Genomic DNA, 27237 nt, shown 5'->3' on the forward strand with positions numbered 1-27237 from the left:
TATTAGATGCATTCAACAGCAGCTCACTGTATCCTAGACGGCATGATTTATACCGATGGTGGTTAAATGGTTTCACGTAGCTTTGGTTAGAATTAAAGGGCGCTGGTAAAGGGATGAACTAGATGTGAATGTGCTACATTGAAATTATGGCAGATTATGTGTAAAATGCTTATTCTATCTCACTCTCTCTGTTTACAGACAGCTGAAAAAGTTGCACCTTCCAGCAAACAAAACAAATATTTATTGATGTTCAATTGTTTACAAGTTCACTTTGAGACTGTAATCGATTTTATTAACATAATCCATTCAGGAAAAGGTTTTTAGCCCACATACATTCCAGCTTTCTATATTGTCCTGTTCTAAGTGTAGTTTATACAGTAAAGGGGTCTACTATCCAAATCATTCTTAAAATCAAAATATCGGCTCATAAATCTGCTCCTTTTCACTTTAATACAGGCATCGGCCCCCAAAAACCCACATCATTAAGTCCTATTTATCAGTTCGAGCTCAGTTTGTACATGTTAACAATGAGTCCTCCATGCACGCCAAAGTTAGTCATGGAGTTCCACAAGATTCTGTGCTCGAGCCAATCCTCTTCACTTTATATATGCTTCATTATGGCAGTATTATCAGAACATACTCCATAAATTACAGCAGTGGTGATGGAGACACATGCCTTAGGTGTGAGAGACCCGGGTTCGATTACCCACTGTGAGACGTCCACCAATGTGTCCCTGAGCTAGACACCTAGTTGCTCCAGAGGCGTGGGACCTCTGACATTTATAGCATTTGTAAGTCACTTTGGATAAAAGCTAAAATGAATCAAATTTAAATTTTCATTGTTATGCAGATGATACTCAATTATGTCAATCAAGCCAGATGAAACTCATCAGTTAGCTAAACTTCAAATGACGTGTAATTTTCTAATGTCTAACTCATAAAACTGAAGTTCTGGGGCCCAAGCACCTCCGTGACACTTTATCTGAAGATATAGTCACTCTGGATGGCATTGCCCTGGCCTCCAGCACCACTATGAGGAATTTTGGAGTTATCAATTCAGTTCAAATTAGCTTTATTGGCATGAATGTATAACAATATTGCCAAAGCATCAAACTACATAAGAACAATCAACCCCATATATTTCATTTAACAATTAAAGCGTAAATTAATTAAAGCGTATGTGTGTATAAAAATTAAAAATATTCTAAAAATTCAAATAAATACATAAAACAGTAAGTGAGTGTGTGTGTGTGTGTGTTTGTCTATGATCAGGACATGTCCTTCAAGAAAAAATTCAAGAACCGCCTTTTTTCACTTACGTAATATAGCGAAAATCAGGAATATCCTGTCTGATGATGCAGAAAAACTAGTCCATGCATTTGTTACTTCTGGATTACTGGAATTCCTTATTATCAGGCTGCTCAAAAAAGTCCATTAAGACTCTTCAGCTGATCCAGAATGCTGCAGCATGTGTTCTGACAGGAACCAGGAAAAGAGATCACATTTCTCCTGTTTTAGCTTCTTTGCATTGGCTTCCAGTAAAATCCAGAATAGAATTTAAAATCATTCTTCTTACCTACAAAGCTCTTAATGGTCAGGCACCATCTTATCTTAAAGAGCTCATAGTACCTTACTACCCCACCAGAGCACTGCGCTCCCAGAATGCAGGGTTACTTGTGTTTCCTAGAGTCTCCAAAAGTAGACTAGGAGCCAGAGCGTTCAGCTATCAAGCTCCTCTCCTGTGTGACGTCATTCCCAGACCACTGACTTTCGAGGTCAATAGAAATCACCATATGTCCCGTACTAGCTAGCTAGCATGCTAACACCCAGGCAGCAGGCTACATGCTACAAGAGACCTCCTCCTCCTCCTCCTCCTCCTCCTCCTCCTCTCCGGTTCCGACCGTCACATTAAGTGTGGGTTCTGTAGAGATACGGGGTTCTGATGGCTCCACTGTTGAATCCTGCTACATTACATCTTGTTTACAGTCAATATGAAGCTACGTGTCGGAACCAGGCCGAGCTAACGCCACGTTAGCTTCTTGTTAGCTGCTAGCTGTGTTCATGAACACTGACCTGAACATCGGTGCTATCAGAGCTCGAGCCTGCTGTTTGTCCTCCGGGGACGTTGTTGCTCCGGGGCTCCGGGTCCTGGTTGTCCTCCTCCATCCCGCTCTTGGTCCTGGTCTCTGAGATCCAGCAGGTCTCCTCTGTGACTGTCGGAGCTCTTCAGAGACAGGAGCGCTGCGGGACCTCGTGGAGCTCCTCTTCGCACAGTCTCAGAGTCTCGCGCGACCGCTCCGGAGTTACTGTTGCTTAGCAGCAGAATCAGTGTTTCCAAGACGTTGAAGCTTTTTGTCCCGCAGAGATTCACAAACCATCGTTACTGTATCAGCAGCTGGAGACTCTGTTCTGTTCTCCAGACTGCAAACAGCCTTAAAACGAGTTCTGGTGATTCAGTTCATTTCAAACAGTCATTTCTTTTTGTCCTCGTTGTTCCATATTTAACACTTGTGGGTCATAAAAGTGCGTTTATGCTGAAGTGGCCGTAAGAGACGTGTTTGTTAGTGGCAGCTGAAGTTTTCCTAGAATTATATTCAAAGTGACAGAAACCAAAGATCAAAGATTAAATTAGTTGAATCCACTTTTTATTTTAAATGTGTGTTTAAGCTGAAGTTAGCAGGATAACCCACTGATGTGTCTCTGTGATCCAGAGCCTGTTCTGGTCCTTCTTGAGTTAACTGCTGCTGACACAGACACAGATCTGGGATCATCATTGAAGCAGCAGCAGCTTCTGAAACTGACACTGAGTGATTTTTACAGTTGTGACAGGTGAGGAGTGTTAATGAGGCTGCAGCGAGCGAGGACGTCCTGTGAGGTGAATAAACATCCTCTGTCCTCACAGGTCCTCTCTCTCAGGTCCACAGAGCTCAGAGATGCTCGGAGGAAGCCAGGAGTCAAACAACATCCACCTGTCCCACCTGTTGTTCCTGTCTGGCGTCTGGACAATTAATAACAAAATATTAATACAGTTTTATGTGATCTGATTTAAAGTGACTTCATGAGCTTTGGCTCTGAGGAAGAAGAAATGTGGTTTAAATCCTTTTTATTTGGCTATTGTTTATTTATTGTACTAATGAGAAGTTGGACTGGCTTCACTGTTTATTTACATAAATCTCAGCTGTTTGTGTCACTGACATTAAAATATTTTCTTGCTGTTACTTCCTGTATTTCTGTCCCCAGTTAGCGGCTGCTCTCATCTGGTTCTGTCCTTCAGCTTCCCTGCAAGCTATTCATTAAATAAAGTTATTCAAACTGCTCCTGCTGTCTGTGCAGCTGATGTTTTGCTTTGTAGTCCTCTCAGTCTGTCAGGTGGATGTGGAGGAGGGGGCGGAGTCTGTCCTGCTGCCCTTCAAGACCACAGCTCACCTCCCTGAGGACATCAAAGTGGAGCCGCTAAAGACGGTCCACGTGTATCAGAACGGCTCTGATTATTCTGACCAACAGGACCAGTTTTACAGAAATCGCACAGAGATGAAGGACGACCTGCTGAGAACTGGAGACCTCAGTCTGACCCTGAAATCCCCCACAGATGGAGAAAGAGGACGATACTGGGTCTACGTCTCCAGCAGAAACATCAGTAGAGAGAAAATATTTGATCTCAGAGTCAAAGGTCAGTATGGAGACTGATGTCAGTGTCTCTGTGTTTGTCTCTATCTGACTGTCCTCTGTCTCCTCTGCAGAGACAAACAGGAACAGAAGCAGCTCCACTGATCCAACTCCTCTGATGACCGATCAATTAGTTTGATCATTGATCCGATCTGACTCTGGATTAGAGAGAAAATGGAGGTGAAGCAGCTGATAGAGGACAGATGAAGACAGGAAGACGCTTTATCAGCTTCTTCTTCACTCTGACTCCTCCTGACTCTCACACCCGGTCTACACACTCACTATTGATTCCTATTAATCAGTGATGTCAGAGTGAGGTCAGCGTGATGTCACATGTTGATCCGCTCTGGGATCTGGACTGAAACATGTCCTTGTTGTTTCTGGAGACTTTCAGTGTCTATGGATGTCCTCTGTGCTGGACAGAGGTCTCACTCTGGAGGAAACTCCCTCATTGTCAACAAACAAAGCGCTTTTCCCCCCTTCATTAATTTCTCTGTTCAGCACATACGTCTCTTTGTCCTGCAGAAAGCCGTCCCTCCGTCTGAACATCCACCTGGTCTGTCAACAGAAAACTCCTTCATTAACGAGAACATCACTGTTACCAGCAGGACGTTTCCTTCGTCACTGTTCCTGTCCACACTGTCACATGTCCAAAGACTTGTCAACAGAACATGGACTTGTGGATTTAGTTTCTCTTTGAGACTTGTGTCCAGTAAAATATGGTCTTTAGCCCAGAGAAGGACGTCCATCAAAGCAACATCAGTGTGGACAGACAGTCTCCAGTGGCAGGTTTGTGACTGTCAGTGAGCAGCTTGTAGCTCTGATCACAGTCAGCACCTTCCACTAATACTAGAGTCAAACACACAACAGGAAGCTGGACAGACAAATGTCTCCACACAACAAGCTGATGTCAGTGAGGAAGTGTTGTAGAAAGACTGGTGTGTCACGTGATGTTTGTTCTTCAACACACACACATATAAGATGTGTAGTGATGGTGTAACCCTCCCCTCCATGTCTCTGCTGGGACGTCCTAACAGGCAGCATGTTGTCTCTGGGTCATTCTGCTTCCTTTGTCCTCCAGCCGGTGACCCAGAGATCCACAGAGCTCCTCCATCATCCAGCAGAAACAGTCTGCTTGTTGATTGGCCGGCTGATCTGATGAACAGTAAAAGTGCAAAATATAATATTAATATTCCTCCAGAAGTGTAAAAGGAAACAACATCAGCAACAGAGGCTCTGAACGTCTTCATGATGATTCAGCAAATGGAAATGATTCAATGTGTGGAATCCAAATCAGAAATGAAGTCACTTTGTCTGCTTCCTCTTCTTCAGCCAACAGGTTTCTCTCCACAGACCACAGATTCAGAAACACCTGCAGAAAGCAACAGGAGGAGAGAGCACAAGACTAAGGGAAAGGCCAGAAGTCCAGTTAGTAACATGTATTAATGGGATAAGGTTTCATTCAGATGGCAAGAAAGAGGGGGAGAGAGGAGCTCAGTGCAAACACAGACAAACACCAAACCAAGCTTCAGTATTTGTGCGTCTGTGGTTGTCGTAGTTACGACAGCTGTTCTTCTTCTTCTTCTTCTTCTTTTTGTTTTATGGCTCTCCTCTCTTCTGTTACTGCTATTCACACCCTGAGCATTAATAGATTTTTGCCATCTGTAATATTTCCTTCCACTTTTATCCACATCCCACCTGTCCTGCCATTTCTTCATCATTTCTTTTTTGATTATCGCATTAGCTTCTCCTTTATGACAGGTGTTGATGACCCACAAGCGCGGTCTGTTTCCACGCCCATAAATCTGTGCAACCTTGCTGTTGGGCATCCCGTCGAGACAGTGGCTGATCGTCAGCAATATCAAAACAAAAAATCATTATTAGTCGTTACCCCTGAAATGATGTTACAATGTAATAAAAAAAAACAGAAGATGTCATAATACAGTGAGAGTTATAACTTTATGGGATTGGAAAAGGGAACAGATAAGGTAGCGTTTTTCGATAGTGCAGAGCAACTCAATAGACTCTGCTATCGATTTGTGCTACGGTAGCAGTTTTCGACAATTCGTAGCTTAAAACAATTTATAGAGCAAACAGCCATTTTAAACGGGAGACTGATCAACTTATGACCACACTGTCTGTGCACTCAAGACCATGTTGGTACTTTACTGGTTCCCATCACAACCAGGCTGCCGTTTAACTCAGAGTTATTTACATATAGGCAATAGTTATGTTAATAGCCTATTTAAACAGTGGATATGTGTAACTAGTTCTGGTTAGTTCGAAGGTTTCCACAAAACTTCACATTCTGTGACATTAATTAAACATGGTGTACCAAATAATAGTGATGGTCAAAGCTTTTGTGAAGCACTGAACCACTTAAGCCAAATGTTTCGAAAATGGGTTAATTATTCGAAGCTTTAGTTACAGTGACCTCTCCTGGCGAAGTTCAACGCTGCAGGTAATAACATACACGCACGCCCCTCAATTAGCAGTGTTGGAGAAACTACTTTACTTTTGTAGAAAAGACCTTTATTTCTGAAGCATCTTTGCTTTAATCAGCCTTGGATTTAAAGTATATTTACTTTGAAAATTCTTTGATGCACACACATTAAGACTGAACATCATGTTCTATTTACAAATACAGATTGATGAATGCGTGTATTGTCCTATTGAGGAGAGAGTGCTGGGAAATATGGCATAGGTTGGATGTCATGAGAAGCTTTCCAGCCCCCTTATTAGAAACTTTGTGTTGTGATGTTGACCTCTTCCTCTTCAGCTTCATCAGCTTTAATATTTCAGTTGATATTTTGCTCACATGCTGTTTATTCCATAATAAACTGTTGTTTAATCAAATAACAACCTTACTGGGTTGCTGATTTTACATTATAGGAGGACTGGTTGTTTCTATTAAAGGTAACAGGACACAAACCCTCTGCACACAGTTTGCTCCTCCAGTGACTTTAAAGTGAAAACTATCATCTGTTGAACAAACTGAAGCTCCTCTGCTGCCTCCTGCTGGCTGCTTCCTGTCACTGTCAGTCTGTTCGTCCCTCAGGACAAACTGGAGAGCTCCTCACAAAACATTCACATTAACACAACAGCTGCATTTACTACACTGCTGTACTCAAGTACAACACTCAGGTACTTGTACTTTACTTTCTACTTCTACTCCACATCTCAGAGGGAAATATTGTACTTTTACTTCAATATATTTATCTGACAGCTTTAGTTACATGTTACTAAACAAGCAACACACCAAAAGTTTATAAAATATGTTTATTTATATGTTAAATTACCCAACAGTTTATACAACTACAGCCTTATTTGTCCATTACTCAATTTAAATATTATATATATATATATAATTTTTGGAAAACATTTCATGTTTTCAGCTGATTTTAATATTTTATTTATTACTACATTTATCTTACAGTTTTAGTTGCATGTTACTTTACAAATTAATATTTTTACACATAAACACATGAAGCGTTTATAAAAAATGTTTTTTTCTTTTAAATTGAGAGGTTTCTTTTGACCCCCAAACAGGCTTTTGTTTTCCACAAGTGATGCAGTTCATTAGAAAACATGATATTTAATAAGGAATATGAGAGTCAGAAGACGGTGGAAGCTGATTTACAAAGGTGAAGCTTCCACCGCTTGTTTTGGTGCTGCTGCACAGACGACATCAGAATCTGAAGCAGAAGTTAAAGGTTTGTGACTGCAGGATCAAAATAGGACGTTTCACTTTCATCATGTTCTTTTGAAAACAACTTTTCTCTTAGATTTCTGATCAGCTCGGAAGTGACGGTCTGTGGTGACAGCGGCGATGATGTCATCGTAGCCATAATCCAATCCCTCCTCAGCCTGGGTCATCACCAAATGTGAAAAAGTAACTGGTCTGTGTTTGAACCAATAACCACAGAACAACAAATACTGTTGAATACAAACAGTTCATTGAACGTCCAGTTTGAAATGATGAGTCAAAGCTTCTCTTTGTGTCGACTAATTTAATGAAAACATTGAAAAGGACTCGAGTCTCCAGCTCAGATTATTACAGCACCAACCCTGGCAGGATGCAAGTTAAACAGAAAGCAACACATTTACTGACAGAACAGAAAGCAAACAGCTGTTGGAGTCAGATAATGAAGACACAATAATATTTGATTCAATCTGATTTTCATAACAACAAAAGTTTGTTCAGACTGAACACAAATGTGGTCTGTAGTGGTTTTGTAGTCCCTGTTTATTCAGCGCCTCTTCCTCCTCAATACACACTGGATCAAACCACAGCAGTTAAACCCAGAGGCCTCCAGTGGACCTGGTTCAGGCCTCAGAAACATTTGGACTTTTGCCCTGTCTTCAAGTTTTAACATTTGGAGCAGGGATAAACAGACCTAATATGCTGTTTGTTTGAAGCATACAGAGTCCTTCAGACGTTGATCTCAGAACTCAGCAGAAACTCCCCTTCTTTAGTCTCTTTCTTACGGTTTGTTTTTTTTGTCTCTCTGTTCATTAATCAAAGATAAACCTGAATTCTTCATTTAAGCATTTCAGACTTGAGCCGACACGTCTTCACCTCAGCTGGCGCAGTCTTTAATGAATCTGCAGCTCTTTGCTTCGACAAGAATTGGCTTTACTTTCAGTCTGAACAAACCTCAGATTCAAAAACACATTCAGAAAATAACAGAGAAAATACACAACTACTCTATATACAGTTAACACATTTAAAATCTGGAGAAGAAAATGTAAAGTAACTAGAGGAACAAGAATTTACCTGTTTAAAGACAAACATCATGGGACCCAGATTTTACTCCAAACCGTATTGATACATTGTTATACAGAGGTTACTCAATTATATCCATCGATCAAGCAAGATGAAACTAGTCAGAGGCTCCAGAGGCGTACGACCTCAGACATACTTCGCTTTGGAGAAAAGCGTCAGCTAAATGAATAAATGTAAATATTTACAAGTGAGAAGGTATTTGAAAGAAATAGTCCACATGAGAACTCTTGGAGACCTCCACCCCTTGTGAGATACATGGTAAAGACTCACCAAAACCACAACCCCAAAAACACAACTGGACACATCTAACAAATACTTCAGGAAATAATAAGAATAAAATAGTACACGTTTTATTTAACAAAAACAGGAAAGGTATCAACGACATGTCTTGACACAAAGTATAACAAAGAAAATTCCACAAAAAGGAGAAAAATATGTTTAGCTACACAATATCAAGAAAATATGTATGAAAAACAGAAACAATATTTCAATTTCAGCAAGCCTGGCGCAGTAAGTAACGTTAGTGGTTGGGTCTTCCTCTGTGTTGTTGTCCTGCGCAGTTATTTTCTATTTTTGTATAATACATGGGTCAGAGACTGAGAAGTGGAGAAGCTGTGTACCAGAGTATCAGCAAAACATAAATAAATCTATATTGAATGTTACGAAGTCAACAGCGGCAGATCGGTGCTAAAGTAGCTGGCTGCTGCAGCTGGTATAGAGAACGTAAGTCCCTACCCTTCCTGTGGACCAGCATAGGAAAACTAGGTACGGTAGTCTATGGCAAGAGAACAAATTTTTTGATCCCGTTTGAATTGCGCTCTGAATGACGCATATGATGATGGTCATCTATCAGGGAATGCGGAGGCAGGAGGAAACCTCTAGCCTGGCTCTGACAAATGTTCAAAACGAAGCAGTGTGACTGCATTTGTGGCGTTTAAGGGAACCTCTCTGAGAAAAAGCTTTCCCACATTGGTCACAACAGTAAGGTTTCAAGCCCGTGTGAACACGTTCGTGGATTTTTAGGTCACCCGATGTAGTAAAAGCTTTCCCACATTGTTCACACCAGTAAGGTTTCACCCCAGTGTGAACACGTTGGTGGACTTGTAGTACACCTGAGGTAGTGAAAGCTTTCCCACATTCGTTACAGTGGTACGGTTTCTCTCCGGTGTGAATTCGTTGATGTTTTTGAAGTCCACCTGCTGTAGCGAAAGCCTTCCCACACTGGTCACACCAGTAAGGTTTCTCTCCAGTGTGAACACGTTGGTGAACTTTTAGTATACCTGAGCAAGTGAAAGCTTTCCCACATTGGTCACAGTGGTACGGTTTCTCTCCAGTGTGAATGCGTTGATGTTTTCTAAGTCCACCTGATATAGTGAAAGCTTTCCCACACTGGTCACAACAGTAAGGTTTCTCTCCAGTGTGAACACGTTGGTGGAGTTTCAGTTTATCTGATGAGGTGAAAGCTTTCTCACACTGGTCACAGCTGTATGGATTCTCTCCAGTGTGAACACGTTGGTGGATTATCAGTTTATTTAATTTAGTGTAAGTCTTCCCACATTGGTCACACCAGTAAGGTTTCTCTCCAGTGTGAACATGTTGGTGTATTTTCAGGTCATCTGATCTAGTGAAAGTTTTCCCACACTGGTCACAGCTGTACGGTTTCTGTCCAGTGTGAAGTCTCTGATGAATCTTTAAAGATCCAGATCTTGTGAAGGATTTTTCACAGTGTTGACAGTGGTGACGTTTGAGTCCGTCTCTTCCTCTCTGTTTCTATAACAACAAACAGAAATACATGGAGAAAAATTAAGTGATGTCATGGTGGTGCGAGCTATTTAGAACCATAAAATACATTTAGAGCATGTCTGTGGAAAATAGTTCATAATTAAGGCTGAAACACAACACAAAAGTTAAGTTTAATCCATGTAACTATACAAAGTGCACTGTTTCGCACGGGGGACTATTACTGTCACAAAACACACTTATGCTGTGGACAACAGAAGACGACGTGGACTGCAAATGGAGTAATGGAGAAAACAGAGGAGGAAAAAATTACAGGGAATAAGACAGTGTCCAAAGTATGGGATTATTTCAAACAACTCTGTACAGTGTGTCTGTTGTAAAACAGAGCCTACGATTAGAGAAAAAAAAAAAAAAAAAATAAAAAATCAAATTTAGATTTTTCTGCCAGATATTGCGATTTGTTTAGTTAACATTCAATATTCACTGCCAGTCTATTTTTGACGGAAGCCACATCAAGCAGCACAGAGCAGATGAAACGGGCACGAAGTCCGACACACAACGGCAAAGAATCCAGTCGATTTTCAAAATAATACACTGTGCAGACTCTCAATCGTGTATCAACAATAAACACAGTCAAAACCAACAATTTAACTACATAGCCTACTTAAACATGGTAGGAGGCTCAAATCACGGCAACCGCACAAATCAACAAAATCTGAACAGGTCACCAAAATCAGGCGAGCAAAATGGTCTTACTTTGAATGCTCCATGTGGGAAATGTAGCCCGCGGAGAGTGGCACAAAACATGCTAACAGAGAGCTGTTATCCGTACTTGACGCAGAAGAAATGACTAACACGTCAGCATGTTTGACTAATGCATTGCCACCTGTGACAACCAACCGCAGGGGTGTGTCTACAGAGGGGCCCGGGGTGGGACAGACCAGAATCTTTAAGCAACTTTAATACAATGAGGTCAAAGTGCTTCACAGGAGGGAGGCTGTAAATACAATCACAAAACTGCAAAAATATAATGAAATAAAGTAAAATCAATAATTAACAGGCAATAGATATTAAAACCAAGATTGTGTGCCCGACGATTGTATGCACGTTCGGTTCCTCACGGGTCTATTTCAAGTAGCTAATGTTTTTAGTTTGGTTCGTCAGCGGATATAAATGATCCGAACGTCCCGCAAGCTGTGGACAACTCAGCACAACACTGGTGAATCTGTAGCTCCGTCTCAACAGCATACTGGCGCCCCATAGTTAAGTTACAATTACAATGGATTATTCACGCACTTTAAAAACATCAAAAGCTTTTTTCTTTTTACATGTTTATTTATAGCATCAAACGTTGAAATCACAACCATATCACCAAACTGGCATGATCCTTTGTTTCACTGCGAAGCTTTAACTGTGAAGCTTTAACTGTGAGATTGACAGTCGAATCAGGCTTTGCCCATCGAAACATCGAATCTTCGACTATTCGGGGTCAGCACTAGACATAAAGTAAATGAACACAAACACAGAGGTGTCTGTGGCTTGTGGGTAAAGCGGTCCTCCACTAACCAGAAGGTCGGTGGTTTGATACCCGGCTTCCCCAGGCTGCATGTTGGGTATGAGGAAAATATTTAATGTGCGATAACGTTATATATTGAGATGACATATCACTTGCGATAAATAAATAAATATATAAAAGTACATATTAACAGCCTGGTTGTTTTTAATTTAATATTTTAAATACAGCTAAATGTTGTTTCTAGTGTAGTGAAACAACGGTGTGGATTTGTGCATTTTATATTGAATAAAGTTGGAGCTACTCCAAATTCCTCTTTTCCTCTCCCTGAGAGGAGCAGGGAGTGTTAAAGATCAACTTCTAAAGACTGCTGAGGAGACCCCAACTGAAGAGCGGGGTGGAAGGTTGCTTTCTTTAAGTGCTATGCCTGGTCAGTTGATCGTAAAAATGGCACCTTTTTGATCAACGAAGCTGATAACGCAGTGACTGACTGTTAAACTGACAAAAGGCACACGAACCAGCGATTAGCATTTCCCTGAACAGCCTATCAAAACTGCCCCCGCCATACATGTAACCATGGCAACTATACTGGGTCTGTGTTTCATTACCCCATCAAAGGGATTCTCCTGGTCTCACCCAAGTTGTGACATAACCTAGGAAGCCGAACTTTAAATAACCAAAGACTGGAGTCTCCAAAGACTCAAAGCATTTATTTAAGTTTAATTAAATCTTTAGTTACCTGATTACGTTTGCCTCTATTTGAGTAGTTATGTTACCATGTTGTTGCTATCTGTTGTTGATATTAGTGCTGAAAAGAATATACATCTAAAAAAAGTTACTTTTGCAGTGTTTTTATTTTCAGCAAGACACTCCCTCATCTAATGTGTAATCAATGCTTGTTCACAATACTTTCCTACAAAATTCCTTTAGAAATGATGATAAAATGTCCTACTATACTCTTAATCGCCAGCTTGAATTTAAGGCTGAATAACTAAATTCCCCAGTTCTTAAGGAGAGACGGTCTTGGATTAATCTAAGCTTTCCTCATGTAACCTGAGCTCCCCCAAGTGGATGAAATAAGTATTACATACAATCGTTGGAAATGCCGTTAAATGTATAAATATCCTGACCAATAATGTGACAACTGTTTCCTGTTACCAAATGATTAACTTAGAACGGTACAACCGTTTCACCATTGAGGTTCGATTGTGGAAAATATTTGATTATAATACGCGCAAATAGATTTTCTTTTCTTTTAGACATTAAGTTTAGAAAGGCAGTCCCTCGGGAAACCTGAAATGACCCCTGGGGAACCACGCCCCAGGCAACAAAAGAGCGACACACGACGTCGTTCGCTCTCTCTCTCTCGGGTCTCTGCTCTTCTCCTCTCCTCGTGCCCTGGCCTTCTGCTCTGCCCTCTGGACGCGTCCGGCGTGCCTCGCCAGGCAATGCCCTAAGAGTCCTACCAGCACAACAGGCCTTTGTTCGGTTGAAGCTACACACGCGAAGTGCCGCAACATCGATCTGCCCCTCAGTTTGTTTTATTTTTTCTCTCTTTCTTTCTTTCGTTTTGTTAAAGTTATCAGTCCGTTACGTTACACTGGACTAATTCGGGAACGACCAAGTTCCATTTCTAAGTTTTTCGTCGAGCCAACTTCACCGAGGTCAGACCAAGCCACGTGGTCTCGCCAGCGGCAACGAAGGAAACCTGAAAACAGCCGAATTGCCAGACGGAGGACGGCGTTTTCTTCAGTCAGACACGGAGAACCTTTAGATATAAGACTGACTGATTGATTTAAGATAATTGAGCGGTTATTAACTAACTGATCATTAGTAATAATTGTATAATTATTAAACATTATGATTATAACAACTCCGGTGATCCCCTGAAACGAGTATGTTATGGTTGATTTTTATGAATATTAAAATTCATAATTGGGTATTAATTCTCAAATTTATTAAAATGCACAACTAAATCAGGCATGCTACAACAGTCTAATCAGGCTTTGCCCATCGAAGCATCGAATCTTCGACTATTCGGGGTCAGCACTAGACATCTATTTGTCAAAGCGATTTACAGATTTGAGTAAATGAACACAAACACAGAGACGTCTGTGGCTTGTGGGTAAAGCGGTCCTCCACTAACCAGAAGGTCGGTGGCTTCCACAGGCTGCATGTTGAAGTCTCCTTGGGCAAGACACTGAATCTGGTGTGCACTTGGCTTAGCAGTAGGGATGGGCATCGTTCATTTTTATTGATTGATTGAGACTGCTTAACGATCCAATTCTTTATCGATACCACTATCGATTATTTAGTGATGGTTATTTGGTAAGACCCGACCCAACGGGCATGGGGCAGGCCTGCAGGGTATGAGGAAAATATTTAATGTGCGATAATGTTATATATTGAGATGACATATCACTTGCGATAAATATATAAAAGTACATATTAACAGCCTGGTTGTTTTTAATTTAATATTTTTAATACAGCTAAATGTTGTTTCTAGACAACAGCAAAGTAACTCAATAATTTTCTGACATCACAAGTACTGAGTGACGTTTAGAAAGAATAAGATTAGTCTTTATCAGTCCTTCCTCGTCTCTCCCTGGCTGCAGGTAACGTTACCAGGTAGAAGGAGGAGCGGCTGGTTTGTCTCAGCCAGCAGAGTACAGACCGGTTTATGCTCCAGACAGACAGCTTTCTATTTAGCTTGTGTTTAACATTTGGCTAATGCCAAGCTAGCGTTAGCTGTGTTTGTATAAAACATACAGGATGAGATACTGAGCACAGAGATGATTAAATTAACCATTTCTACATGTTTAACGTCACCTTACAGAGAGGTGTGTTGATAAAGTATTAACTTTTTACTTGCGAAGGTTTTATTGCTCGTACTTACAGTAACGAACGTAGCTGTGTGTGTGTAGGAGCCGACAGAGAGCAGCCAGAGACTGCAGCCTGATGATTTTCTTATCCATTGAGTTTCAAATTAAATCAGATTTGACGCTCGATAGCAGTATCGACAAGCTTTTTTTTTTTCTATTAAAAATGGGTAAAAACGTATTTGATTACAGAGCTGTGAGCAGCGCATATGTTTGCTCAGCACCTCCTCTTGCTCGGTCGCAAACACATTGACAATGGACCTGTGTGAGAATCCAACGCTTAGAATCATGAACACTGCTGCACAACAAATGTCGAAGACCCACCTTTAAAAAAGGTATTACCAGTAATAATCTGTATTTTCTTCTGTGGTTAAAATTTCTTTTTAAAATTATCCATCTTGATTAATAAAGTGCAGAAAATGAACAGTGGTTCTGAGCAAACATATGCGCTGCTCACAGCTCTGTCCGCTGGCTTTGCTCCGTGTGTGTGTCTTCATTCTATTGGCTACCTCCACACTATGTTCAGTGTTGATAGGATTTTACCCGTTCCCACCTTACCCTCTCTAATAGAGGAGGGATGGGAAAAGGTGGGGGAATGCATGCAGCTCTCATGGCCATGGAGCATGTGCAAAGCCATCTGTTCCCAGGGGCATGCTGTACTGTAACAATTCTAATGAGCTTTGTGTGTCTTTTTCAAGATGGCCAACTGCAATATTGAATTGTAGATGAGACAAGTTTCTATTTATTATAAATTAACTGTTACATTAATTGGGTAACAAAAACTTACATTCAATAAATTAGGCATTAGATTAATCGACTAATGAAGAAATAATTGAATCAATTCAATTTTTTTTTTTTTTTTTTTCAAATTCAATTTTATTTATATAGCGCCAAATCACAACAACAGTTATCTCACAGCGCTTTTCATAAAAGAGCAGGTCTAGACCGTACTCTATGATGCTATTTACAGAAGCCCAACAGCCCAATCAGACCCCAAACTGCTTGAAGAGATACTCTGGAAACCACTGGCAGTAGCAGGACAACAACGGCTGTTAAGAATATTGGTAACAAAACCACAACATCCTCCACCGCGCGGAGAAGAAATACCTGTGACTCGAGGTCGACCGATGAATCGATTGGCTGATTATTAATGCATTAGACTGAAGACAACTGCTGCTCTGTAGAACATATGTTGTCTCTGTTTTGCAGGCAAGCATGTTAGGATTTGGCTAGCCGTAAGTTAAGCACAAGCCTCGCACCACTGTGGGCCAATGGCCGTATGGGATCCTTTAAGAGCCACTTTTACTGAACATATAGCGTGATACTCCTGATAATAATCTATCATCACTGTTGGGTAGTTGTGACTGTTTTTGACAGACAGTTTGCCTTTGAATACCGCTGTCCAATCAGCGTCATGTGGTGTTGCGTGCAGTCCCGCCCCTTTAAGAGCGATTTCAGTCTGGTTGAAAATCGTGGTGTTGTGTCGTGTCGGGAGATGCAGTGACTTAACCAGCGGTGAGTAAGACACAGTATAAATAATACATGAATTTCTTAAGCTATGAGGAGAGGAAAAGTCTGCTAACCACTAGGCAAAATTATGCTGTGTATCCATAAATCCACAGGATAAGCTAATAACTGTGATCATAAAAAAAATCTTGACAACCAAAATTTTTGGCTTATGTTAAATGTGATTGTTACTAAGACGTGTTTTAATACACTTTTAATACAGCCCACACACCTAATATTACTGTGAAACAACAGTATAACAAGTGGAAACTCTCTGCCTTCCTTTTTAGTCTAGTGTAATGTGTTAAAGGAATGAAAATAAATAGGTTCATCTGTATTACATTACTGTAGTACTTGAGACAGGTAAGCTTGTGCAGTGCAAGAACTGTAAATAGTTTTATTTTTTGTTTATTAATTGCACATCATCAGCTCCAGAGCCACTGCGCTTTATTCAGCATTTGTTGTACCTAAATAAAAAGGTTTGTTACAGCTGAATCAGATGATTGTGGGAGTCATTTTTTTTCATTATTGCATAAGTAGTTGCCTTTACATCAACAAGGTCTTTGAGGGTGAACTGAAAAATGGCGACCCATGTGTTTATCTTCACTGTGGGCTGTTCATTTATTATATAGACACTTACAACGGTCACCTTAGCCATCATCGCAACGACTGCCCACCCTGCCCGCCCCATGCTGACACATGAAGGTGACGAAAAACATACACCGAGCACACGATCTTCTGTTCTGGCCTGGGAAAACAGATTGAGGCAGTAGTGGAGAAAAAAAAGCGCCCTAAGGAGCACCTGCTATCATACGCCATAGCTGAAAGATGGCAGGTAGCAGGTAGCAGGTACAGACCTGTTCACAGGGAACACACAACACTACATTGTCATAGTAGACCACTACAGCAGGAGAGTACAGAGCTGTACTGCATCAGCACCAAACTCGAGCCCGTCACAGCACTGCAGAATCTGTCATCAGCAACCAGGGTCCATGTTACAGCTCAGAGGAACTCCAGCACATCACAGAGGTAACACACCACTACAAGCCCCCCATGTCTTCAAAGCAACCGCCTTGATGAAAAGACAGTGTGGAAAGTAAAACACCTCCTAGACAAAGAAAAGCTGAAAACAAAAACCATGAACGTGGCTTATTATAAAACCAGAACACATCGTGAACAACCTGAAGCAGAACACGGACGATCGGTCGCTCAGCAACGTGAGTTAACTGCAGAACCGGAAGTTAACTTCAGCTTTGTCCAGTCTTAGCTAGCATGCTAACACCCAGGCAGCAGGCTACCTCCTCCTCCTCCTGCTCCTCCTCCTCCTCCTCCTCTCCGGTTCCGACCGTCACATTAAGTGTGGGTTCTGTAGAGATACGGGGTTCTGATGGCTCCACTGTTGAATCCTGCTACATTACATCTTGTTTACAGTCAATATGAAGCTACGTGTCGGAACCAGGCCGAGCTAACGCCACGTTAGCTTCTTGTTAGCTGCTAGCTGTGTTCATGAACACTGACCTGAACATCGGTGCTATCAGAGCTCGAGCCTGCTGTTTGTCCTCCGGGGACGTTGTTGCTCCGGGGCTCCGGGTCCTGGTTGTCCTCCTCCATCCCGCTCTTGGTCCTGGTCTCTGAGATCCAGCAGGTCTCCTCTGGGACTGTCGGAGCTCTTCAGATTCAGGAGCGCTGCGGGACCTCGTGGAGCTCCGTGTTCTCGCGATCTCGCGGGATCATGGAAGCTCTTCTGTCCCTGACACAGATCTGGGATCAGTATTGGAGCAGCAGCATCAGCCGTCTGAAACGGACACTCGGTGATTTCTGCAGCTGGGAGGACGTCCCGTGTGGTGGATAAAAGTCCTTCGTCCTCACGTGTCTCCCTCTCAGAGACGGAGGATCATAGACTGTGTATAAAATTAGCGGAGCTGGCCGGCGCCATCTTGGCAGCGCGTCACTCCCGGATAACCATAAATGGGCAAAGAGGCGGGTCGTAGGTGGAGCTGAGGTGACGTGTTGCTGAAACCACTCCCGCCTATCTAGACGTAACCGAGTTAGCTCATGCTAAGGAGCTAATGCTACATGCTACTCTGTACGGTGGAGGTTGGACCTGCGGCTGGTTGTTACCAGTTTACCGACATCATCAGCTACAGTCAAGGTAAGACACCGGAAAATATTAAAATAACTCACATATCGGACATTATACTTCACAAGGTTGTAAATGCTTTTTAATATATAAATGTGGTCACGTTAACGTTATTTTGCAACACTAATGTTGGATTTTGTTGAGACCAAAGTTAACAGTTAACTTGACGATAACGTTAACTATGAATCAGTTATTAACGTTAATTACCTAAAGTTCAATTTCAAGCAAATCAATTTACATACCGTTGGTTACGAGTCGTTTATTTGGACGTCACCTCAGTATGTTATTGTAATAAACGTAATAATCTAGCGGAGTCCTATTTTGAGTAACGTTGCTGCTGTCTGCAGGGCTGTGTGGGATTATTGTCTGGAAAAGGACACTTGAGAGAGAGAAACGTACTTTTTATATTTGTCACTGGATTGTTGTTGAGTTTCTGGTGCTACTCAAAGCTATAATAATGTTGCTACTCAAAGCTACTGGACAGCTGATATAAAATTGTCTTAAAAGGACAACACAAAAACATTTAAAGAGTCTCCCTTGTTCCATTTTCTCCCACTTATGTGACATAGTAGTGCTGTCAACATTAAAACACTGAGGCATCTTTTAGAGGACCATCTCAAAAAATTATAATACTGAGGAAAAGTTCATTGTGAGCATCAGAACCAGACAGAGAGTTAATTAGCTGATCAGAGAGCTCTTCTCCAGTTATTTCTGTATAATTTATAATACAGAAATGTATTTTTATTCTAAAATGTTTATACATTTTGAGATAGTGGAGTTTTTATTTCCATGATCTGTAAACCATAATCATCAAGATGAAGACAAAAAGGGTCTAGAATATATCAAAGATTCACTTTTTGAATTAAATTTCACTAGAAAATTAACTTCACCACACTATTCTATTTATTAAAGAATCATCTGTATTTACTTTATATTTTTTATCACCTGAACAATTTATTACACATTTTCCTCCCAGAGTCTCACTGTGATCACACGACCCACCTGGTGCCAGAGAGCTGCAGAGACCTGGAAGCCTTGTTATTGTCGTGGACCTTTCATCACGTGTGGTGAGGCTGATCAACCTTTCATTTTTTACTTTCTACTAACATATATGCAAAATGTTAGCCTATAAATAACATCTTAATATTTTCATTTACAGCTGTTATCTATAATATTAAGTTTAGCTCAGACTATTTAAAATTAAAATATGAAACTGATGAATGAAGAATGATTTTATTATGTATATTTAGTTTGATACACTTTATAACAAAGTATTCCTAATACAAAAGCAATAGTTTAATAAATTAAACTCTTGTCTTGCATTCATGAAAACATCAATGTTAAAAGGTTACAAATGTAAAAGTAGTTTTGTATGACTTGAAAAGTGTTGAGAGTTATTATAATGATAGAATCTGTTGATAAGAACCCAGTGTCATAATTTCACGTCAGTAGTGTTCAGGTGTTGTGAGTAAAAAGAAAAAGCAGGAGCTGAAGAGCTGGAAGCTGGAGCTGTTCTCTCCTGAAGAGCTGGACACAGCTAATCACATCTGGAGGGTTCTGCAATCAGCTCCTCTGGCACCTGTAAAGACAAAATGGGTAGACAGTTGAGCAGCTTCTTCCAAAGAGCCATAAAGCTGCTGAACTCTGAGATCGCCACAGCATGATAACCTCTCTGGCACGTGACAGTCATTAGGGGTGGCAATGTGAAATACACTGTTAACGAATATGTGCAATATACGGGTTTCTGCTGGACACTGTGCAATAATAACTACTCAAGTCAGATCTTATTGAACGTTTATTGTAAGGATCTTATTTTATTTTTCTTATTGAACTGTACTACCTTTTTTGGCAAATTCTAACCCACCAAACAAACTCAGGCGGCTCTCACACACCTAATTTCTCGCCTTAACTAAACCATCGCCCTAGTTACAGCCCAGCTACCTGTCTGCAGGCATAACGCGCATTATATGCTGACAAAAAAGGTGGACGTAAATCTCTGCAGGTAGCCTACAACAGCTGTTCTGCCGAATTATGCATCCACCTCTTAAGATCTTTATCAGAAACGTCGCTGATCAAACGCAGTTATCGCCTCAGACCACTGATGAACTCCACGTAGAATAGTATAACGTTATCGTTTTTAGACAGTAACGTTGCACTCGGAGGTGCACGTCTCTCCTCGAGAGACAGCTAGCTCAAATAGTGGCATCGGTGCTCCTCGGTGTGACAATTTCAGGCAGAACTCTGCAGCCGCTCCCTCCTCAGCTCTCTGCCTTTAAACCCTTCGTGTCCATCGGGAGTGCAGCCACTTATAATAGTATCTGACTAGTATCTAACTGAACAGTTACAGGACGTAGCTAAATCTCACATCGCCCGTTAGTAGAAGTTACTGTTAACATAACGGCAGCTAACTGAGAGCTGAGCCTTTACTCACAACTTCACACAGACCTCTTTTCTTAAAAGCTGTTATGAGGTTGTGTGGTGTGTGGACAGAGAGGACCCAAAAGCAGCACTCTGAGGGAAGGAGGTCTATTGAGGGATAAAGGGGTAGAGGGACTGGAGTGGAGGGAGAGGTGGATGTCGGGGAAACACAGGCACGGGGAACCAGAAAGGCTGGGGGCCAGGGAGCCGGGGAACACTGGGGCCGAGGAAGCGAGGAGCGGTGGGAGAACAGGGAGGACGGCGTGGGGGAAGTCTGAGGGGGAGAGGGCCGGTGGATGAGCCCAGCCGACTGAACGGAGGACGAGGGTGAGTGAACCTGGGAGGGAAACAGACAGAGAGACAGGGTTGGAGGTGGCGGCGACAAAGCACAGCCTGAACACAGAGGTGGCACCGGATACGGAGCAACGACTATCAAGCGAGGATGGTGTGGAGAACCGGGGTTGAAATACAGGCAGGCATGAGGTGATTACTGGCAGGTGTGGCAGGCTGATGAGGTGGCTGATGGGATGCAGGTAGTTGGCTGGGCTCAGGAGCAGAGAGAGAGAGAGAGAGAGAGAGAGAGAAAAAACACAGGGAACAGAAAACCAAGGAAAAAAGCAGAATAACTGATAAAAAGGAGAAAAAACCAGGACACTCACCGTCAGCCGGGCTGCCACCACAACAAAAGCATTATTACCCTAATGTCTAACACTAAAGTTAATCTAACACATTTTGGCTTCTCTCTTCTTGCTGACTTGTCTTTGACTCATTAAAAGCTGCGGTTAGAACACACTAACAAACGTTGTAACGTTGCTTATACTAATGGAAAATTAGCGTAATGAGCTAACGTTAAGCTAACAAGCTATATGCCGACAGCGATACCTGTTAAATGTTAACACATGAATAAAGTACAGGAATTTCACTCACCAAGTAGAACACTGATTTCCTGGAGGTTCTCTCTCCAGTGAACTGCACAGCCTGCCATTATTCATCCGGTATCTGCATGTAGAAATGTCCAAAAGGCTCCAACAGGCTGAGTCTCAGAGCTCCGTGTAGCTGAGTGAGGCTAACAGACGGCGGACCGAGTGCTAGCGGTGGCAGCGGCAGCGGCTAATGGCGCCTGTCAATCAAAGCGGTCACGCCCCTAATAATGAACAACTTTAAGGCTTAATATAATTTAAACAGGTGAGTTATAAAAAAATTCACCCCCCTCACAGTTGTCTCGAAGGGCAAAATTAGCGATTTGCACTAAAACCATTTTTTGAACCAGTCTGTAAACATGTTTTATTCTGCTGGAAAGTTGGGCATTTTAACATGGGGGTCAATGGAGATTGACTCCCTTCTGCAGCCTCAAGTGGCCACTCGATGACTTGCAGTTTCAGATACTTCGGCATTGGTATCGGAAGTGAGAGCCGGAGGTTGCCGCTTGGGAGGAAGCCAGGAGTCAAACAGCGTCCACTTGTCCCACCTGTTGTTCCTCTCTGGCGTCTGGACACGAGCTTCACCTGAAACTCCACCTGACAACATGTGATGACACAGATCACTGAGACGTTTCTGCTGGACAGCTTCTGTTACCTGCAAGGTGAGCGTGTTGATGAACACGTGACAGTGATCCACATCGTTAGAACAACACTGTGATGCACTTTGACCACAGAGACTCACTCAGTGTTTCACTGGATCACCTGAAGAGACCGGCTCAGGTGTGTTTGACTTCAGAAAGACTTTGGTTACAGCGCCCCCATGTGGCAGAGTGGGGCCATATTTTCTCCGTGTGGGATAACTGAGGAGAGAGCGAAGTCTGATCTGTCTGAGATTTATCACTCCAGTGTAAATCAGGAAATGTCAACAACAACAAGTCAAACAGAACAACAGTTTGTTCCTCCAGCTTTAAACCTGTGTTTTTATTTCATCTTCCCGTCAACCGTGCCACTTTTGTCCAGTCTGGTTTGAAGTGGCCGCGAGCTGCACTTTCTCATAGGCTCTGAAATTAACCTGTGTGGATTTGTGGTGAGGCTGATCACCTGATCACACGTCTTTTCAGTTAGAAGCGATAAGACAGAAAAGACAGACGCCTGCTGTGCTAAGTTAGGGTGAGGGAATTAGGGGACAGTGACTGTTTTAATAGCCGCCGTTTTTCGTCTCCATTGAGTGAACCGCCCCAGCTGCCTTCGCCTCGACACAGAGCTCAGCTGTTCACCGGAGTGTCTCACAAGCAGAAGTGGAAATAGTAGGTTACTAAAATATTCTACTTAAGTAAAAATACTGTTACTTTGATGAACTTTTACTAATTGAAGGTATAATAACTCATTTAAAGTTAATCGGAGTAAACGTTACTTTTTTAAACTCCTAAAAAAGCTTATTTATACCGATTTAATATCTTATTTAGACTTACACTTATTTAATGAAATTGCAATCTTTTGCTATTTGATTTGTGCACAAAGCTATATGGCGCTTTCGATTTTATTTTGTTTGACAGATACTTTGCCAAGCAATGGTGCAAAACAACGTTTGACACCTTTTATGTTATGAGAAGCTAAACTGCTGCTGTCATTTCATCCGGACCGATCCTGCCGGAGCGTCGGGAGATGAAAATAATCAGTGCTGCTGTACCTCGTGTGTAAATGCGCACAGCGTCTTTCTTAATGGGGAGACTATTCATCCTATTTCAACCCCTCACCCTCCTCCAGCTACTAATCAGAAAGTTAATTTTTATGACAAAGACCCAGCCGTAACTCTGCACATCAGTAGAACCCACTTATGCAGGCACATACCATCAGAATAGTGAAATTATTATTCCTCAAAAGGAACGCAAAAGTAGTGAAAAGCATTACAGTAATATTGTAACATACCCAATTATCCTACTCTCAAATGACAGTAACTAGTAATCTATAATGTGTTGCCCTGGTAACAGATAGATAGAAACAAGCCTACTTAAGTAAAAGTAGAAGTACAGATTGTAAAAACTACCTTAAAAGTAGGTTACAGGAACACAAAAAACTACTCAATTACAGCAACATGAGTAATTGTAATTAGTTACTTTCCACCTCTGCTTGCAAGTAGGGCTGCAGCTAACCATGATTTGAATTACCGATGTGTTGTTTAAGAATTAGGACTTCTTTTCAGGGCCAAAATACATCTCTGATCTTCTGTTTCGTTATGAACCATCCAGACCTCTCAGGTCGTCTGGGATCAGGTCTGCTTTCTGTCCCCAGAGTCAAAACTAAACAAGGAGAAGCAGCGTTCAGTTATTATGCTCCGTATATCTGGACCAAACTCCCAGATAACTGCAGGTCTGCTGAAACAGTCAGTTCTTTGAAATTAAGACTGAAGACTTTTCTTTTTACCATTGCTTTTAATTAAATATTAAATATTTTTAACTTACACTGCACTGTAACTTTTACTGTCCTGTTTCTTTTTTTTGTTTTTAGCTTTTTACCATTTAATTAAAAATTTACATAGTGAGAAATGAGTAGGTAGTTGAGTTGGATGATTGTGGGAGTGAGGTGGGTCCAGAGTATAACCGGATCAAAGTGGCTTGCTGACAGACATGTCCTGGTTTCTCTGTAGTGTTCGAGGGTTTTTGGAGTTTCAGTGGACCCAAAGATTGCTGTGGACCCGAGTACAGACTAGCTAGAGAGAGTAGATTAAGTGAACTTCTCTGTTTATTCTCTTTTCAAAATGATTGTAACTCAATTATTTGCTCAACCCCTCAACCTGTTTTTATTTTCCATTTAACTCTTTTAACCCTGATTGTAACACTGTAACTTTTATTATATTTTATGTTGCTTTTAAAAAATTTTATATTTCCATGTTGCTTTTATGTTTTATGTAAAGCACTTTGAATTTCCTTGTTGTTGAAATGTGCTATACAAATAAACTTGCCTTGCCTAAGATATACAGTATAGCTGATTGGATTAAAAATGATGCCTCGTCAATCTGGGTCGACATCGAGAAGTCCCTGTCCAATCTACTTTTTATTGATAAACTGAAATGTATTAAAATGCTTTGCAGCAACCCAGTTACAATTAATGCTGTCAGAGCATGGAGGATTACACAGCATGTGGAAGGCAGATCAGGGCATACGTCGGTTTTCACCCTGATTGCTGATAACTCTGATTTTCTCCCAGAAACCTTGGACAGGGCTTTCAAATGCAGGACAGCTAAGGGGATTTCTTCCCTGAGTGATCTTTTTGTTGGTCCTACCCTCATGACTTTTAATCAAGTTATGGAAAAATATGGCATATCAAGAAATGACCTTTTTTCGTTATTTTCAGGTCAGAGATTTTATTATAAAAGATACATCTCTGCTTGCTGAAATGAATGTCACACAGATAGAGAAGCAAGTTTTGCTTTCTTAGAGCAATGCTTCCATTAGAACCTTTTATGCCGGACTGAGCGATTGCTCAAATCTCGGTGCTCGGACACTGGGAGTGGCCTGGGAGAGGGAACTGGGCTTGGTGAGATGTGGGAAGACATTTGGGAAAATGCAAGGAAAATATCTGTTTGTAACCGGAAAAGAGCGATGCAGTTTAAGATACTGCATAGAGCACGTATTGGTCCAAACCGTTTCTCCAAATACAGAAAAGATGTCTCTCCATTTTGTCCTAAGTGTGAGACAGAAATTGGCGACCTCACTCACTGTTTCTGATCCTGTTTAAAAATACAAGAATACTGGAGTGGTGTCCGGTTTGAAATACAGAAGGTTCTGAAGAGGGAGCTTGAACTCGACCCGGTCTCCCTCCTCCTGGCTCTTCCCAGTGATCGTGTTACTGACACACATCGGCATCGCCAGGTCATTGTTTTGACTGTAGCCCCGAATGTAACTCAACAACAGCAACAAAAATATTTTCCATGTTAATATGCAATAATCTTCATGATGCAGCCTGTCTCGCAGGTCTTCAAAGAGCCGAGGCTATGTTCAATGTATGTAATGTAACGTGACACCCCCACCGTTACTCAGCCTGCCTGCCTTTAGAGAGATCACGAGAGGAGAGAGAGACACAGAGGGCATTTCTCACAGCTTCAGGGCTTTTCCGCGACTTCTAAATTGTCCCTAGCAAAATTGTAATCAATACATTTAAATATAAATGTTGTCGGTCAGTGTCTAGTCAGTGTATTTGCTACACAAACGGTTAAGAGTCGCCACAAAGTAGTGAGGGAATATCATGACACACCTGACCGTGACATTGACACCTGTCGCTCTGTGTCCTGCTGTCTTTCTCCCACTCGCTCAGAGACACTTTGCTCTGTTTGACTGTCTGTCTGCTCCAGGATGGATTCATTCCCTCTAGAGCTGCTGTGAGCTGCACTTTATCGGAGGTGCTGAAGCGACTATTTGTGTGGAATTGTGGTGATATTTCTGCCTGATCACAAGTGTTTTCGGTTTTCTTCCTCTGATGAACAGAGGTGCACTCGTCTCATCGAGTAGGCTACAAGTCAAATTATTTATTTATGTTGGCCTGTTTTTAAAAAATGGGCCAACAATCAAAAGCAAAGGCCTATACTGGGCTGGCCCAATCACATCTCTTACAGCACTCACTCCCTCCCCCTCTGCTCGCGCTGTTGTGTTATGGGCCAAAAAAAAAATAATTCGCCCAAATGCGAATATAAAAAATAACCGATATATAGATATAAGCAAACAAGAAAAGCTACTGATTACTGCATTACATTCGATTATATTTTTATATTCTGAATTGTCACCTACATTTTGTGCTTCCCTCTCTAAAAATAAAGACATTTCCACCATAAATTGGTGCAGAAAATGTCTCCAGAATTCAGGAAATTAAGGGCACATTTAAAAAGACTTTAGGCTATTTCAGGCATGTCTGCATGTATGTAGATTCAGCTGGGATTAAATTAAATGAGAAAAGTTGATCTATAGGAGAAACATATCTGACAGCTTTACTGCATTATATTACACTATATTCTTATTTTTGAATGGTCAGCTGAGACATTTCCTCAATAAACTGGTGCAAAGAAATTCACCAGAATGCAGAAAAGTGTTTAAAGCCCAATTTTTTTCACCCCCAGACCCCCCCACTTTAATATTGTCAGTGTTACCCGTTACCACAGCCCTGTTACAAATAAGCTCACAAGAATTTGTTTTATTAAAAATTATTTAAGAACCAAATTTTTATGAATAATTGAAATAAATTTTATGTGAAACGTAAAAAAGTCAATAACAAATATCAATTCAGTGGAGTCAAACAACAAGTCATTAAAATTGATTATTTCATTCCCATTGAAGAGACATTCAAGCGTACTGCATTGTGTAGTAGGGGGGAGACCGGGGATGGTTGTAACATTTGACATTTCTGTCTGTATCACGGAGATCTTTTAAGACAGTGTGTTCAAAATGTGATACAAACTAGTTACATGTGTCTGTTATTAAATAGCATAACTGTTATCTCTGCACCACTGACAGAAAATGAATGGTTTAGTCTCAAAGATAAGGAGGAAAACGTAGCCTGGGTTAATATTGAGCCACTCACTCGTGAAACAGCACGTTGTTACTATTCTGAAACTTCACAAAAACAACGAGTCAAAAGGTGAAAGCGAGTTTTTACAATGTTGAGAGGATGAAGAAGGA

At 41.4% G+C, this 27237-nt stretch overlaps 3 protein-coding genes across 21 annotated transcripts in view; all 3 read right to left on the reverse strand.

The window, feature by feature from the left end:
- Positions 1–2311, reverse strand: part of LOC123980224 (zinc finger protein 239-like) — a 16964-nt gene extending 14653 nt beyond the window's left edge. For 7 of the 17 annotated variants that reach the window (XR_006827410.1, XR_006827412.1, XR_006827411.1 and 4 more), the window contains exon 1: positions 2074–2306. Coding sequence is in view for 11 of the 17 variants with exons in the window: in XM_046064513.1 (XP_045920469.1) it covers positions 2074–2166 (93 nt within the window). In the remaining 6 variants the exon portion in view is untranslated. Of the gene's footprint in view, positions 1–2073 lie in introns of all 17 variants that reach the window. The other 10 variants (XR_006827408.1, XR_006827409.1, XM_046064511.1 and 7 more) reach the window with 5 other exon arrangements.
- Positions 1–18028, reverse strand: part of LOC123980663 (zinc finger protein 658B-like) — a 44118-nt gene extending 26090 nt beyond the window's left edge. The window contains exons 1-3 of the mRNA XM_046065187.1: positions 17609–18028; positions 9357–10222; positions 2074–2224 (exon numbers count right to left, since the gene is read on the reverse strand). Coding sequence (XP_045921143.1) covers positions 2074–2224; positions 9357–10222; positions 17609–17701 — 1110 coding nt within the window. The 5' untranslated portion in view covers positions 17702–18028. The remainder of the gene's footprint in view (positions 1–2073; positions 2225–9356; positions 10223–17608) is intronic.
- LOC123980197 (zinc finger protein 239-like) overlaps positions 1–27237 on the reverse strand; it is a 387571-nt gene that overhangs the window by 256808 nt on the left and 103526 nt on the right. The window lies entirely within an intron of this gene.

This window comes from Micropterus dolomieu, linkage group LG12 (genome assembly GCF_021292245.1).
Source record: "Micropterus dolomieu isolate WLL.071019.BEF.003 ecotype Adirondacks linkage group LG12, ASM2129224v1, whole genome shotgun sequence".
Classification (NCBI taxonomy): Eukaryota; Metazoa; Chordata; class Actinopteri; order Centrarchiformes; family Centrarchidae; genus Micropterus; species Micropterus dolomieu.